Here is a 14,913-nt window from a genome sequence, read left to right as displayed (position 1 = left end):
CCGATAGGGTTTTGCCGCCGCCCCCGTCCCAACCGCCGACAAGACCCGCTCCGGGATCATGGTCTCAGCCTGGTCGCGCTCGTCGTCGTGTCAAACGAGCGTGACGCCGTCGACCCCTCGTACTGGTCATCCTTGCCGCGGACGTGTCCACTGCCCCATCCCATGCCGCCGCCGCGTGCACCTCTGCGTCGCCCGTGCTCAGCTCCCTCGGTCGCTCCCCGCGGGCGCCCTGCGTGCCAACCCTAGCCGTCGGGAGCAGCTCCACCTCCACCGTCGTCCCCCGCCGTCGCCGCCGCCAGCAAGCGTTGCCGGTCAAAGCCCGCGCAGCGTGGGCGGAGGCGGGATCTCCCTTCCCCGCTCGTGAGGCGGGCTGCGCGGGACACTTCGTCGAACGGTGGAGCGGGCCGGCGCGACTTTGGCGCAGACGGCCTCGCTTGGTGCGCATGACGGCGCGGCGGAGTCATGCGGAGAGGTACAGGCGTGGCTGAGGCGCGGGGATCGCTGCGGTCGGGCCCGATCCGGGCTTCGGCGGGGCTGCGTTCGGGCGACGCTGCCGTGGCCTGGTCTCCAGCGGAGTGGCGGTTGGCGGCCGGATCTGCTGCCTCTGCAGGTGGTCCGGCCGGGACGAGCAACTCCGGCGAGTGGTGGGCATTTGGTGGTGGGCAACGAGGTCCCGCTAGGCTGGTCCATACCTCCACCACCGAACCACTACGTCCTCGACCTCGACATCTTTTCCCTGGCCCGCATTCCCCGACCTGTGTGCAACAAGCTACCGCCATCACCCTCCCGGCGATCTCGTCGTGATGCGGTCATCGTTTCCTCCGGTCCCGCAATTGCGGCACCCACGACGTCACTCTCTACATCATCGACTTTCGTGGAAACCAGTACTGCCGTACTGGTACAGGTACTCCTCGCGCGATTGTGGATTTCTGGGGTTCGTGTTGTGGCTCGCCATTGGATCGTCCCTAGAAGCTTTCCTCTCTCGGGACCAGTATCATTGGTATTGTTCCGTTCTCAGAAACTAACTTGCTAGCAAGTTGTCTAACATGTGTTGATGTTGAATTTTGTGGGATGCGTGTATGTGTTAGAGCAATGAATATGATCAAGAAATCATGGACGATTACTTGTGATGACTTATGCTGAAATTCAAATTAAACTCGAGATCGAGTCTCACTGGAATTAATCAAGGTAGTCGTTAGCTTCATTATTTGTCCATTCATTTTTTCAGTTAGTGTAATTGTGATGATGGCATGGTAGACATTTGGTCTAGATTGCATAAAGATGTTACTAGAAAGATTCTAGCTCACAGAAGAGCTATACATTCACAATTTTGATTCTTTTTCGTAGTTCTCCTTTGTTGCTGAAATTATCTACGTACAGTTTGTAATTTTTGATTCAAAATTATATACATCGCTACAAGACTTTGTCTCCCTACATTTTTCGTGTTTCAAAGTTAGTAAGCTTTGGTTGTACCTATCTGCAATGATGATGACGGAGTCGGACAGCCGGCCAGCCCAAGTTCGATGTCGCCTCCATTGAGTGATCGCCCTCTGCAATGTTGTCGTTCTCGGTGCCACCCACATGAAGATACTAATTTCCCCTTGCAAGGTTAGCCTTCATATTTGATACCTCATTTGTTTTTGCAGAGAATTTTTATTTATTCATTAACCATCTGCTGCCTCTTTATTGCTGAATCAAACATCTAAGATCACCCAACAACTTCGATCATTTTCTCTTCGCCAAAAATTTCATGAGCCTCACAGACTGGCCGCCATTGTGAGTCATTTCCAATAAGAAAAAAACACGATAACACTGATTATCAATATTGACAATGGCTATGCTCCTCCGAAACATCTCAATTTACTAGATTCTCGCATTTGCAAAATTGTAGATGGCAAATGTATTGATGTGGTGCTTTAATGCCAGGGGAAGATCCAAATACTAGGCTGAGACAACGGAGAGTATGTCTTAAATTCATCTAACCTGCAATATGATGGGAAAGTCTTTGGCGGTATTTTCAATTTATTATCAATACACTTTAATGTAGAGAAATGTCGAACGCGGTATCAATTATACAAAAAAGACCCACTGTGTGTTCTAATTTCTATATCCGGTATGGAATCCAATTCAAAACAGATCTAGGTATTTTAGTTTGGCTACCACTACTATCAATTATACCTGCTGAAAATGCTTTGCAGTGAGCTTGATAAGATTTCAATAGTTCGGTGAGATATCAGTGTGACATTAGTGAAATCTCCAATAGACGATGGCAGGTAAATTTATAGTAATGTATTTCTTTTAGCATTACTTAGTTCGAGGCTGGTGATTCAGCCTCAGTGGAAAACCATCATATGCGTTATGCACTTTTTTTAGAACCAGCTAAATAAGTATATTTTCGCCACTGTTTTTGAAATGCCCCATGGTCACAGCATTCTCTCTAGAATCATGAACATGTCCAACTTAAGTATATTTTGTCCAGTGCATTCAAAATAATTGAATGCAGATTGTTACAGATAGGGTTCTATACTGATTGTTACATAATCATGGACATATCCATCGCTCTGCTGATATGGTTCCATGTTAATACACTCTTTTTCGCTAAATGTTGTATACAGATTGATAGTTGTTGAACATCGTGGTCTATGCCATTTGGGCACTTGCTCTCATTCTACTTATTGATCTGGTTACAATCTTATGGGGTGCTTTTCAAAACAGATTTCCAAAGTATGTACCATAGAAACTAAAATATTGGTAATTATGTTTGAGTTAGTTTGGTATGGTTGCCCAACATTATTAACTCTAAGGCTGATATTTCACTATGTTTGAAAAATTAAACATTGCTCACCTTTGTAAAATCCTATCATGTATAACAGTTATGCTAAACTAGGACTTGAGGAACTCTTGCCTGTTTATAAGCATGGTAAAGCATAGTAGCTACTACTTGTAGTAGCTGTTCTCTTATATGGAATGTTGGATGCTTTTCTTTGTGCAAGTAGGACTTCACATGATCTTATAATCATCTAATTACCTTTCACACTTCTGGATTGGACCAACTGCCACTGTACTTTCATAGAGAACAATAAGTTTCGAGCATAATCTCTATAAAGATAATTTATTTGTTTAATCCAGGCATTATAAATTACTCTTGTGATGGTACTTTGGCCCCTTGGTCCTGGCCGTGAAATTGACTATGACGGGGATGATTATATTGTGCCTGTGAGGTTGCCCCTCCTATGAAACCAGACCTTTTCAACCTAATTTACTTCACTGGAGTGATTCATGTACTGTGTGAATCTTATATGAAGTTAGATGCTTCCCGACAAGTTTGGGATGATTATATTGTGCCTGTGAGGTTGCCCCTCCTATGAAACCAGACCTTTTCAACCTAATTTACTTCACTGGAGTGATTCATGTACTGTGTGAATCTTATATGAAGTTAGATACTTCCCGACAAGTTTTTCTTCCTTCTTCACACAGGTTTGTTGTCAATCTGTAATCGCAATAAAGCCTTGCAATTGTTTCATTCCAGGCTGATAAATAAGTTTTTCTGACCATTGGTGAAACCTTGGATGTAGCACCAATATGTTCTGAGCTCTGATTGTTGAGGGTCACATCAAATCTTCAGTTGCAGCTGAGCCGAGGTACCATTCATTTAGCCTGTATGCACTTCTTCTTTTCATAATCTAAAAGGCAAAAAGGAAAGCCTGAAAATGTGATTTTATAGCAGTAGATTACACTACGAGTGGGCTTGAACAGAGTAATTATTTCAACCAGACAACAATTTACATAGAAACGTCGGTTTGGACGTACTCCTGGTTTTCAGCACGTTAGTACCTCAGATATTAATGCAAGTGTAACTAATCGTAGTAGTCGCACATCAATAGCTATTTAGGCTAGAAGAAATGCTCGCTCTACACCCTTGTCCGCTTGTGGGTTCACCTGTGCGGGCACCTTCGATTTCATGGTAATCTAACGGTTATTGCTTTTACCTGAAAGATTTTATCCCTTTATTAAGGATGCATTGAGAAAAGATATAGTTATGCTCTTTTAGAATCATGGTGCATTTGATCAGCTTGTGTTTGAAACAATGATCATGCAATTCCTCCAGTGATAGTGTGATTACATCATATTATTTCCGAATGAATTCGATTTGTCTCATTTTAGTGTTCATTCTTTGCCACGCCCTCGGTGCTAGATGACCTAACATTCAATTGTTACACTTATGGCAAAATACATTGCTGTTTCCGTCCTTTTGGCCGTTGCCTACTCCTGGCTGTTAGATAATTTCAAATTATTTTGGTCAGTATGCTTGCTCAACTATTTATTTATTTCCAAAGGTGCACTACAACATATTTTTATTGTTTACCAAGTGTTGGTGTATTATACTCTTCTTTCTTTAGAACTTTTTGAACTCGAGTGATATTCTCCGACAGAAAAAATTTAAGTAGACAATGCTCAGTATCTACTTTGATCTCGATTATAAACACAACATAAGTGTGTGTTGTCAAGTCCAAACCTCTTGAGATTGATTTCATTGTCATGCAATACTTAAGGATCAAGGTTTGTGGTTGATACATTAAAATTCCGCTCTTTTGCTGATGGTGACATCCCATTGTAAATGGATCATTACGTTTGTTATGTGCACTACCATGACCTCCATTGATAATGCTACCATCTTATACAGACTTACTATTGTAAGTTGAGTTCTGCACATAGATCGGCAACAAAGGTGGATGGAGCTGAAGGTTGATGTGTGGCACACACAGGAGAAATGAATGGAAATGGAGGAAAATCTGTTATATATATATATATATATACATTATTTTTAATTCAGGATAGCGCTAGAGTGATTGGAGAGGTGGAGCTGGGTAATGTTGAGCCGCATCGCCTGCTATATATATGTATAGCATAGACGTTGGTATATCTTTCATGAAACTAATTGAGATATGTTCAAAATTATTAATTCATTTCTGTCATGAACTTTGAACCATTGGATATGGAATTTTGTTTCTTCACTGCGGGTTTGAATCTATTCCTAATCTGGTATGCTTGTGTTCCAACTTTCTATCAAAGGATGTTGCTTTAATTATATATGAGATGTGGCCACATTTTTTGTTTCTTTTTTGGATGATCAATAGGGAGGGATCGTACTGAGGAGACATTGGCACAATACCACATGAAAGAAGCAATATTTGTACCAACAAACACTAAAAACCAATGTCTCGACGAGAGGGTATTGAATGAGATGTCCATGCAAATATTTTGGATGTGGCGCTTGATGTTATACCACAAATGTTTTTATATCACGTAGCAACGCACGGGCATTTTTACTAGTAAATTTAAATCCCAGAAAATTGCTGTAACTTTGCCGAATTATAGAAAATTCATTTAAATTCAGAAAAAATAAATAATATATCAAAATGCTCACAAAAATAAAATCTATCCAATAAAAATATAATATGAAAATTTTATTTTAAATAAAAATTTAATTGTTTAACTCTTATTATTTAAGACTTTTATTTTATCCTAAATTCATTTAAAATTCAATAATTAGGAAACTTTCTAAAATAAATAAAAAACAATAAGTAAATAAAGAAAACACAAAAACTAATTTTCTTTTATAATTATCTTTTAAATCCTTATTAGTGGGATTTAAACTCTAAATAATATTTATCTTAATTATTAATCCTTCAAAAATATTAAAATGCTAAATCCATTATTATTTCCATTTCAAAAGTTATTAATAACTTCAACTTTATCATCAAGCTATTAATTTAAGAATTGCATCACAAATAGGAAACCCTAATTCCATATTGAATGAAACCATAACCTTATCATTTCATGTGAGAATCCTAAAACCCTAAATCCTATACGTGAACCCTATTGTGCTTCCAGTTAAACAAAATATATCCTAAACCCTAGGTGGTTATAAAATGTGACCATGATACTTTCCTTTCACTTATAGATCCAAAATTAGCAAATTAATACATATCTATCTCCTCATAAAATAATAGAAGACTTATTACTAATGAGATGGTATTTCACCTATTCATACTAATAAAACCTAGATGATCTAGTAGAACCACCTAAATATAAACCCTAGATCCTATTACCAAGTCCATCATCCTTAATTATCCTTATTTACCATCACACCATTGTCATGAACTCTAATAGCAACTATGTCCAATACTTTGCATTACATACCCATACTCCACTAAACCCTACAAGTACTAAAGAGTTATGAACCATCATATTTAGGGACTAACTATTTCTTACTTAGTGGATCCAATAGCAAACCCTAAACACCCTCAACCTTAATTGAAATACTTATTATTACTTAAGAATTATGTTCTTCAAAAGTTATTCGTTTGAAGTAAATAAGAGTAGTCATCAACCCTGCCTGATAGGACCTATAGACAGTAGCCAGCTATCACCAGTAAGAGATATACAAACCTTGATAGCAACCATGTATAATTAATTGCTTAAGATGCTTATGCTTCAATAAAACCATATAAGCTCTAGATGCTGATGAATCCAACTTTGTTGTGATCCATCTAATACTTACTTTAGAAACTAATTTGGAAACCATAGTAAACCATAGAAGTCCACAACCCTAATTATCATACATGTTCTTTATTAAGGAACATGTTCTTCAAAAGTTTTTCTTTCGAAGTATATGATAAGTAATCATTAACCATATCCTATAGTACCAAAAAACCAACAATTGTTCTTTACATGTTAACATTATGCCAACTACTTTTCCTTGTGTGCTAAATTGATTACTATGCCTTATTATACCACTTGTTTATGATACTAAGATAACCAAACCCTAATAATAACCTTGTTTGTGGAATCACTCTAAAAGTGAAACACACCCTAAAGAAATCATTCCAACTCACTAATCCTAAATCATCGGGGTTAGGTTACACTTAGAGTCATTGCATCTCATACTTATGCATTATAGCATACTTGCCAATCTTTTAAACATTGTCCTTACCAGACGATGATGCTATTTCAGAATTTGGAGTTATTGCATATCGAAGACCTTGCGTGCATAATTTTGCAGTCAAGAAAGGCAAGTTCATCGCTTGCTCATGTCACTTTGAGTATTTTTATCAAATTACTTGCAAAGTACTAGACTTATCACTCTTGCATGAAAAGCAAAAATACTATTTTCATAACTATGAATATGACTATGTGGTGGGCAATGGAACCATGGTATGAGTATGGTGGAGGTTCCATTGCAATGGGTTTATATCCATCTAGGATTAACAACAAATGTCGTCCAGTGATTCTTGTGCCGTAAGACCCGTGTTAACCATAAGATCTGGGGTGGGACGGAGTAGTCAGTTGTATTTCTTCCTCTCGTACATCAATGGATGCGCTTACCGTAGTCAGTTGTATCCCGAGGGACAACCGGAGCAGGTGGGGAACCCCCAAGTCCCCACGGTAATGCGGTCTATGTGGGGTTCAGAAGGCCGACGAAGGTGTCGAGGTCGGATGATACACAATGGGGTATGCTGATCGGTGGAGATATTAGTCGAGGTCGGATGATATCCAATGGATATACTAACCGACGAGGACCCAAGGTCGGAACTGCAACAAAGGGTGGGTGTGCGTGGTCGCGGAGAAATGCAATGATTGGCTAGGACCTTATACCGGGCCTCACACCAAGGAAGTGTGGAAGAGACTCGCGACTCGGTTGGCAACAAGGATAAGATCTCTTATGGGAAAAGTAACACATCTCTGGAGAGTATATCAAATTGTGGCTTGTCACTCCCTATTTCAGGATTTGGAAATGCGAACGCGACCGGAAAGGAACTCCATGAAGTTCTAGACACCCGGTGAAGGCTCACGGACATAGTTCTTCGGAATAAAAGCAACCTTTTGAAGAAATATTTACAAAAACATGCATTGCCTATGGCTTTCTGGTCTATGGCGCCTGTAGCTAGTGCATTAAACACCTCTTTCGTATAATGAACTTGTTGAGTACGCTCGTACTCATCCCTGTTTGAATCCCCTGCTTAGATATGGAGGCATCGAAGGAGGATCTATAGTGCAACTCGAAGGTGGAGGAGTCAATGAGTACTTCAAGTTACAGAATCCTGCCAGAGAAGTCAAACACCACACCTACCATGGAGAAACCTAGATTAGCAGTAAAAGGGAACTATCCCCCTAATCCTAGCTCCTAATTAGCTAGAATCCAATCATAGCCTCTATAGCTAGTCAAATCCTCTATAGATAGAGTTCGTGATAGGTTAGACTACGAGCTGTTCTTCTGGAGTTTATTTGCAGTTTTACCTCATTGTAAAGTAGGAGGTTGCGTTGATCTTCTGTACAGAGTCGGTGTTGTAATTCTATAGACATGCCTTGGACCCGCAAATGTTTATGTTGTACCACTCTGAGGGATGTAATACTAGTGAAATGGTGTTTCATTGGTGTTATGTCAACGACTTGAATACTACACCATGCAGTGGTATGTTGGGTCACCACAAGGCACATGCTAGAATTAAATATTGTCATTACCTTCTCAGTCGAGTGTTTCTATACATTAAGTTCATTTCGAGAGAATAGATGGATTGTGAAAATTAGCTGACTAGGAAAAGTTGCTTTTTCGTATGACAAGGACTTCAAGGTATGGTTGTAATAGCCACCGAGAATAAGGTTTGAACCTGCATTAAAGTTAGGACCATGGGTGTGCAGTCTATGACTTCAATAAGTGGAATGGAACCATGCAGTGTCATGCCGATATGTAGGAGGAAAATCACCGTATAGATTTGGAAAGAATTGGAAGAGCTAAAGCATGCGTCTAGTGTGCAGCTTTGCTGAGTGGTACATGGACCCGTATCATCTGGGGCACTTATTAGTTGAATGTAAAATGCAAGAAGGGAAAATGGAGTATGCCGTTTCTACCGAGTCATAATTGCCATCTAGCCTCAAGCTGGTTAGAGTGTGGGAAACAGCCTGCTTTCGTCAATCCATGTTGTCTTGTAGGAATGAATAAGTAGTAGTCACAAATGGGCTACCACCTGAAAGGTATGTAGTTGCGACTAGAGGGGGTAGATAAGAGCTAGAAGATTGTTAAGCTTTTTCAAGTTTTAAACTTTATGAAAAAAAGGTAAAGGTGAACAAGAAGAATCTAGATGATACAAACATAAAGGAAATCAGATAGAACAAATAACAAAGAAGATCTAGATAAAGGAGCAAGGTGCCTGTCGAGGAGACAACAAAGAAGATCTAGATAAAGGAGCAAGGTAACTGTCGGGGAGACACGAGATGCGAGATTTGATCCTCCTTGATCACTTGTGATCACTGTCTCCCTTTGAACCCTCTAACATTTTTGTAATTGGATAAACTATGCCCTCTTTGGGGATGATTATAAGATGTGTTCAGGCGCATAAGCCCGCCGTAGACCCGGTCAAAAAAAGATGCATTTTTGTGGTAGATACATACATATTCTAAATAAAATTATGACATCTTTTTCGGAACCAAGGGAGTATTAATTTTCCATATATTTGGAAATTGAATGGAACCAAAGGAATTTTACCACCCTTTCAACCTGGTATAGTTCCCACCAAATAACATGAGTCGTAGAGAGATTCAGATACCCAACGGTGATGCGACAACTAGCTCCCCATGGGACTCATATATTTGGAGAAGTGTTCCACGTTGCCGTGATGGTCAAGTGTTCTTTTTCATACTCCGGCGATGGTCACTTGCTCCACGCGGTGGCTTAGAAGCCTTAAAAAACGTTGACCAACGGGAAAAAGATTCTCTCCCTTGGCTATACGTTGTTGGATAGATGATGAAATCTCTCCGGCAGTGGATTTATACGTGCTAGATAACATCCTACTTAATTCGGTCCCCTTGGAACTCGAACCTGGATGAACTGGCTGCACACACACGAGGCTTCACACCGAGTAGCACTCAAATTGTCAGATGCCTGGTTAAATCTTGTGACAATGTTTCGTTTCGTTTTCAATGAAATGGAATGGGGGCGGTGAGACACTTTTTGATGTAATTTTTTTACGAGAAACAAAGTTAAGATATCTTTTTCAGAACCGAGAGAGTTTGAGTTTCCCATATATTTGAAAATTGAATTTAAACAAAGTTGAGACATCTTTTACCATCATGTCAACCTGGTATATATCCTAAGTAATATGACGTCATCCTGTAGGCCATTTCCGTAGAAGCCAGTCCATAAAGTCTAGCATTTTTTAGACCCGCTCCCCATCGGACTCATCTCTTCGGAGAAGTGTTCCTCGTTGCCGACCGACGATGGCCGGCCGCCGGCCGAACCCACAGTTATACTCCGGGCTCGCGATGGTCACTTGCTTGATGCGGTTCATGTCGGACGTGTAAGGAAGGCCCGAGCAAAGCCTCCTTCCTTCACCCCGACGACCCCGCCTCGCCGAACAGCACACTCTGCCCCGGCCGAACCCCCTCGTTCAGGTCCTCAAGCGACATGCCCCCCTCCAACGCCCTCACTATCTGCACCACCAAGAAAAAACACCATGGCCATTTCCCGTGAACATCTGCAGAAGACAGTGCATGCGTCGAGCGACATTGTACCTGGCTCATCCTGGGGCGCTTCTTGGCCGACTGCCGGACGCAGGCCGCGGCACTGGCCGCCACGCGCGCCATCTCCACCGGGTCGTAGCTGCCCTGGAGCCTCGGGTCCGCAACGGCGTCGTAGTCGCCGCCGGCCAGCGCGCGCGACAGGGCCGGCCTCGCCCAGTCGACGAGGCCGTCTTCGAGCAACAGCTGCGTGGTGGCGTCGATGGGCCGCCGCCCCGTCAGGAGCTCCAGCAGCACCACGCCGTAGGAGAACACGTCCGACTTCTCCGTCAGCCTCCCGCTCGACGCGTACTCCGGCGCCAGGTACCCGAACGTCCCCATGACGCGGGTCGAGACGTGCGTGTTGTTGTCGGACGCCAGCTTGGCAAGGCCGAAGTCCGCGACCATGGCCTCGAAGTTGTTGTCGAGGAGGATGTTGGCGGATTTGATGTCGCGGTGTATGATCCGAGGCTGGCCTTCATTGTTGCCACATGAACATGACAATTCAGGCATCAGAATTCAGAAACACAGTTGCCTGCCGTTAGCAATGGAGAATTGGAGATGTTGAGGCTCACAGTCTTCGTGCAGGTAGGCGAGCCCCTTCGCCGACCCGAGCGCGATGCGCAGCCTGGTCGCCCATGCCATTGGCGGCAACCCTTTCCCTGCAACCCAGCACGTCAACCAACTGTCAGTATCGGTTCTTGCAGTGTAACAACAATGTCGTTTCAGTTAACTTCTGAAACTAACTAAGCTGTGCACGGCCACGTAGAGGAGGCTGACCATGGAGGTGGAACTCGAGCGTCTTGTTGGGGACGAACTCGTAGACGAGCATGCGGCTGGTGCCGGCGATGCAGTAGCCGACGAGGGACACGAGGTGGCGGTGGTGCACCCGGCTGATGATGTCCACCTCGGCCTGGAACTCGCGCTCCCCCTGGCCGCTCCCGGACTTGAGCTGCTTCACGGCCACCGCCTTGCCGCTGGGGAGCACCCCCTTGTGCACGTACCCGAACCCGCCCTGCCCGAGCAGGTTCGTCTGCGAGAAGTCGCCCGTTGCCGCCGCGAGCTCCTCGTAGGTGAACGTTCCCTTGCCTAACCCCAGCGGCTCTTGCGGTACCGGCGTATGCAGCGGCTGGCCGCGCGGGCCGGAGTTCGTGTCGGGCGGCACGTGCCAGGAGCCACCCGGCGAGCCGGACGTGCTCGTCGAGGGCCCCGCGCCCGTGTCGCTCTGCCATTGCGGCTGCGGTCCGCTTGTGTAGCTCGTGCTGTTGCCTGTGGTGCCCATGCCATGCCATGGTATTGGTGGTTAACACACGGTCACACGCACATTCAGAGCAATAGCGACGACGAGACAATGGCGACGTTATGATCATTGCGTTTACCTTGGTGTCCGGAGGCAGTGTCCGCGTAGAAATGCATCGGGTTGCGAGGCTTCCGGCGCCTCCTCGGCGCCGTCCTCCTCGAGCAGCACACGCAGGCGGCAACGAGGAGCGCAAGAAGGGCAGCCGCCCCGGCGGCAGCGAAAACGATCTCAGCCGGGCTGACGCGGCGCACGTAAGCCTGCTCCGACCTGCTCGAGTCACCCGTGCCTCTAGAGGATTGGGCAGATGGAGTGTGGATCCCGGCCGGTGACGCCGGAGCGCCATGGGACTTGGACGGCGCCGGCGGAGGCGAGGAGCTGGATGGCGCCGGAGAAGATGAGTTTGCCGTTGGTGGAGAGGACGAGTCCGGTGACGGCGGCGGGGCGGCTGAAGGAGGAGAGGTGTTGTTCGATGGCGGCGACGGTGGTGACGAGGAATTAGAGGACATGCCGGCGAGACAGGAAGGATTCAATTCAGCCCGATCGATGAGGCGCAATCTCCTCTGCTTCAGTTGGCGCGTGTGTTTCTCTCTCCCCAGACCCCCTGTGTTTTCTGTTGCGGCGCGCGGCGTTTCCGGTGGTCGTTCGTTGCTGCGTGCGGCAGCGTCTCTGCCGTCGGCGCCCGATCTTGGCGGGTGGTTGGTGTTTGCCTCATCTGCAGCAACGTCGTGAGGTGCGGGGGCTGCGCTCTGGGTTTCTGCCACCGTGGACCACTCGCCAGACCACCGTGACAGAGATTTGGTGCTCCTTGGCGCCACTGCTCCTGTTATTTTGGAAAAAATAAAAATTGCATTTATGTGTTTTAAAAACATTAGAAAAAAATCATGGTGTAGACAATGAATTCTCCCATAAACGTGCAAAATTTCAATTTCAAATACAAAAAATTCTGGGCTACACAAAAATAACAAATGTGTGGATCTGGGTATGCATATTTCAAATCTCCAAATTTTAACATATTTTGTCTTTTTATGTAGTCTACAATATGAAGAGTTTTATATTAAAATTTTACACACTTGTAGGTTACGTCATTTATTATGTCTAGATTTATTTTCAGATTTTTTTGAAACAAATATGTATGATTTTCGAATTTTATTGGTGCCCAAGAGCCAAAGACACTTTTCGAAAATATAGCCAAATCTCATAGGTGTTCTTGAGCACCACTAAGCCTTTTTTTTAAATCACACTTTTGGTTCTCCAAAAAATCTGCCAAAAATTATATAGCTAGACACATACATCTAGATGGCATGCCAGAAATTTCGTTTAAAAATACATTGTATGGACAGAGTTAGTAGTATATTACACTTATATAATGTTAGAAATCTTTTTTTTCTATAGGCCAAAATGAGTTTTCTACCAAATATTCACACGGATATACGGATCATGTATACTTATTCTCGGTCCTTTTTAAACCCGGGAGCGCTGCAAATCCGTGTCCAAAATATAGGCTCGTTCGTAGTATTGTTCTCTAGCAGCTCTTGACTTTCTCCATCCCACAGTCAAGTCAAAGCAGAGTCTCTCTTGTCAAGGAAAAAATTGCTGCTACCTTGACCGCTTGACTCTCAGAAATCCCTAATTATCAGCTTCCCAGAAGGGAAGAAAAACATGTATGATGAATCCCTCATCCAATCCATTCTCCAATCTCTCCACACACCATGGATTCCACCAAGACGGGCCGCTCCAACATATGAACCTCCACATGGACAACCAAGAGGAGGGGTATCTTAACTCACTTCACTCTCGTTTTTGAAGGACATGAGTAATGCTAGGTGCGATGACCATGGGAAGTCACTTTATGTGATGTGTGCGCGAAAAGACACAAAGTTTGTATTTACTTCTATGCACCAAGAAGACATAACTTGATGGTTGCAATATGAATGTTATTTGTATGTGCCAAGAGACACGTAACTTTGTAACTGCAATCATATCTTGCTATATGTAATTTCGATGAAATTGATGAGAGGCATGCACTTTTTTTTTCCTTTTTCCTGATCATTGTTGCAATTGGATGTGGCAACCTGGAGCAAAGATATAGCTTGGCATGTGGCGAGCATAGGCCCAAGTGCCACCATGGCGCCACGAATGCTGCTAAACATTGCAATCAGTTTATTAACAAATTACCCATAGAGTCAATGGTTTATGCAAAACTAAATCCCATTCACTAGTATGTGCAATATTCTCTCAAAAGGTTACTGGGTTGTGCAGTTTCCTCGTGTGGAAATGAACTCACAAAAACAAATGGTGTTGGTAGAGGAATATATTTAATGACACCGGCGAGGTCATTTCGGGACGGACATGTTCATAATCTAAATACTTGGGTATCCAAGAAATTGACTAATTCATTACTCTGTCAACAAGGCTCAAGCAACACCTCGACTCCCAAAAGCAAATGCTCATGCATGCGAATAATTTTATGAATGTTAAAAAACATGAGAAAAACTAGACATGTACAAGTTTGTGTCCTTGGTTATCTCCAAATTAAGATGGAGAAAACCTAAATATTATGACTTATGCTAACAAGAAAAATTGAGTGCCAAACTTTTAGCTTGTTCAGAACAATGAACTCTATCTTTTTTATTGGAAAAACATACATGTGGATTTTTGCATGCAAATTTGCGCAGACAAAAACCTTACCAATAAAAGCAAGTACACAATATTTGAGGATTTTCTATTTTTAACAGTTATTTTGAATTTTCTGTTCACCCGGGAGCATATTCTCCTTGTCAGAGCCACAAATCCATGCCCCCACTTGCCAATACATCTTTTAACAATGCGTACACACTCACTTAGGAAAATTATATATACACATATTTGAGTTTATTCACCTTTAAAGTTGGTTTTTCCCATTACTTGTGGCAATTGAGTATCATGTGTAGAAATATTGGTTCAAAAAAGGCATTATTATGCCTTGCGAATAAAGAACATTCAGTGCACAATAAAGTTTACTATTAATAAACTTACAATATCCTGCATGTTATGTTGTGGCATCTTTAACTTATTTG

General features: G+C 43.3%; 1 protein-coding gene across 4 annotated transcripts; it reads right to left on the bottom strand.

The window, feature by feature from the left end:
* Positions 1-10,051: 10,051 nt before the first annotated feature.
* On the bottom strand, positions 10,052-12,580 carry LOC127292609 (proline-rich receptor-like protein kinase PERK4). Of its 4 annotated transcripts, none has more exons than XM_051322053.2 (5): positions 11,937-12,580; positions 11,338-11,826; positions 11,133-11,219; positions 10,573-11,028; positions 10,052-10,491 (listed from the first exon to the last, which is right to left on the bottom strand). In XM_051322053.2, exons 1-5 carry the CDS (start codon positions 12,361-12,363, stop codon positions 10,457-10,459), a joined length of 1,494 nt encoding a protein of 497 aa, XP_051178013.1. In that variant the 5' UTR covers positions 12,364-12,580; the 3' UTR covers positions 10,052-10,456. The 4 variants fall into 4 exon arrangements, with proteins under 4 accessions (XP_051178013.1, XP_051178012.1, XP_051178010.1 ...); XM_051322052.2 differs by having other exon boundaries at positions 10,573-11,033; positions 11,937-12,579; XM_051322050.2 differs by having other exon boundaries at positions 10,052-11,033.
* Between the last annotated feature and the right edge of the window lie 2,333 nt (positions 12,581-14,913).

Source organism: Lolium perenne, chromosome 4, assembly GCF_019359855.2.
Source record: "Lolium perenne isolate Kyuss_39 chromosome 4, Kyuss_2.0, whole genome shotgun sequence".
NCBI lineage: Eukaryota > Viridiplantae > Streptophyta > Magnoliopsida > Poales > Poaceae > Lolium > Lolium perenne.
The sequence above is the reverse complement of the archived record's forward strand: the minus strand, read 5'-3'. Positions and strand labels throughout refer to the sequence as shown.

Bases quoted from the DNA above. Each gene is read 5' to 3' on its own strand.
- LOC127292609 (XM_051322050.2), bottom strand. From the start codon at position 12,363: ATGTCCTCTAATTCCTCGTCACCACCGTCGCCGCCATCGAACAACACC. The intron at 11,827-11,936 runs GTAAACGCAATG...TGGGCACCACAG, and splicing joins CACTGCCTCCGGACACCAAG to GCAACAGCACGAGCTACACA. The intron at 11,034-11,132 runs GTGAGCCTCAAC...GCAACAATGAAG, and splicing joins CGCCTACCTGCACGAAGACT to GCCAGCCTCGGATCATACAC.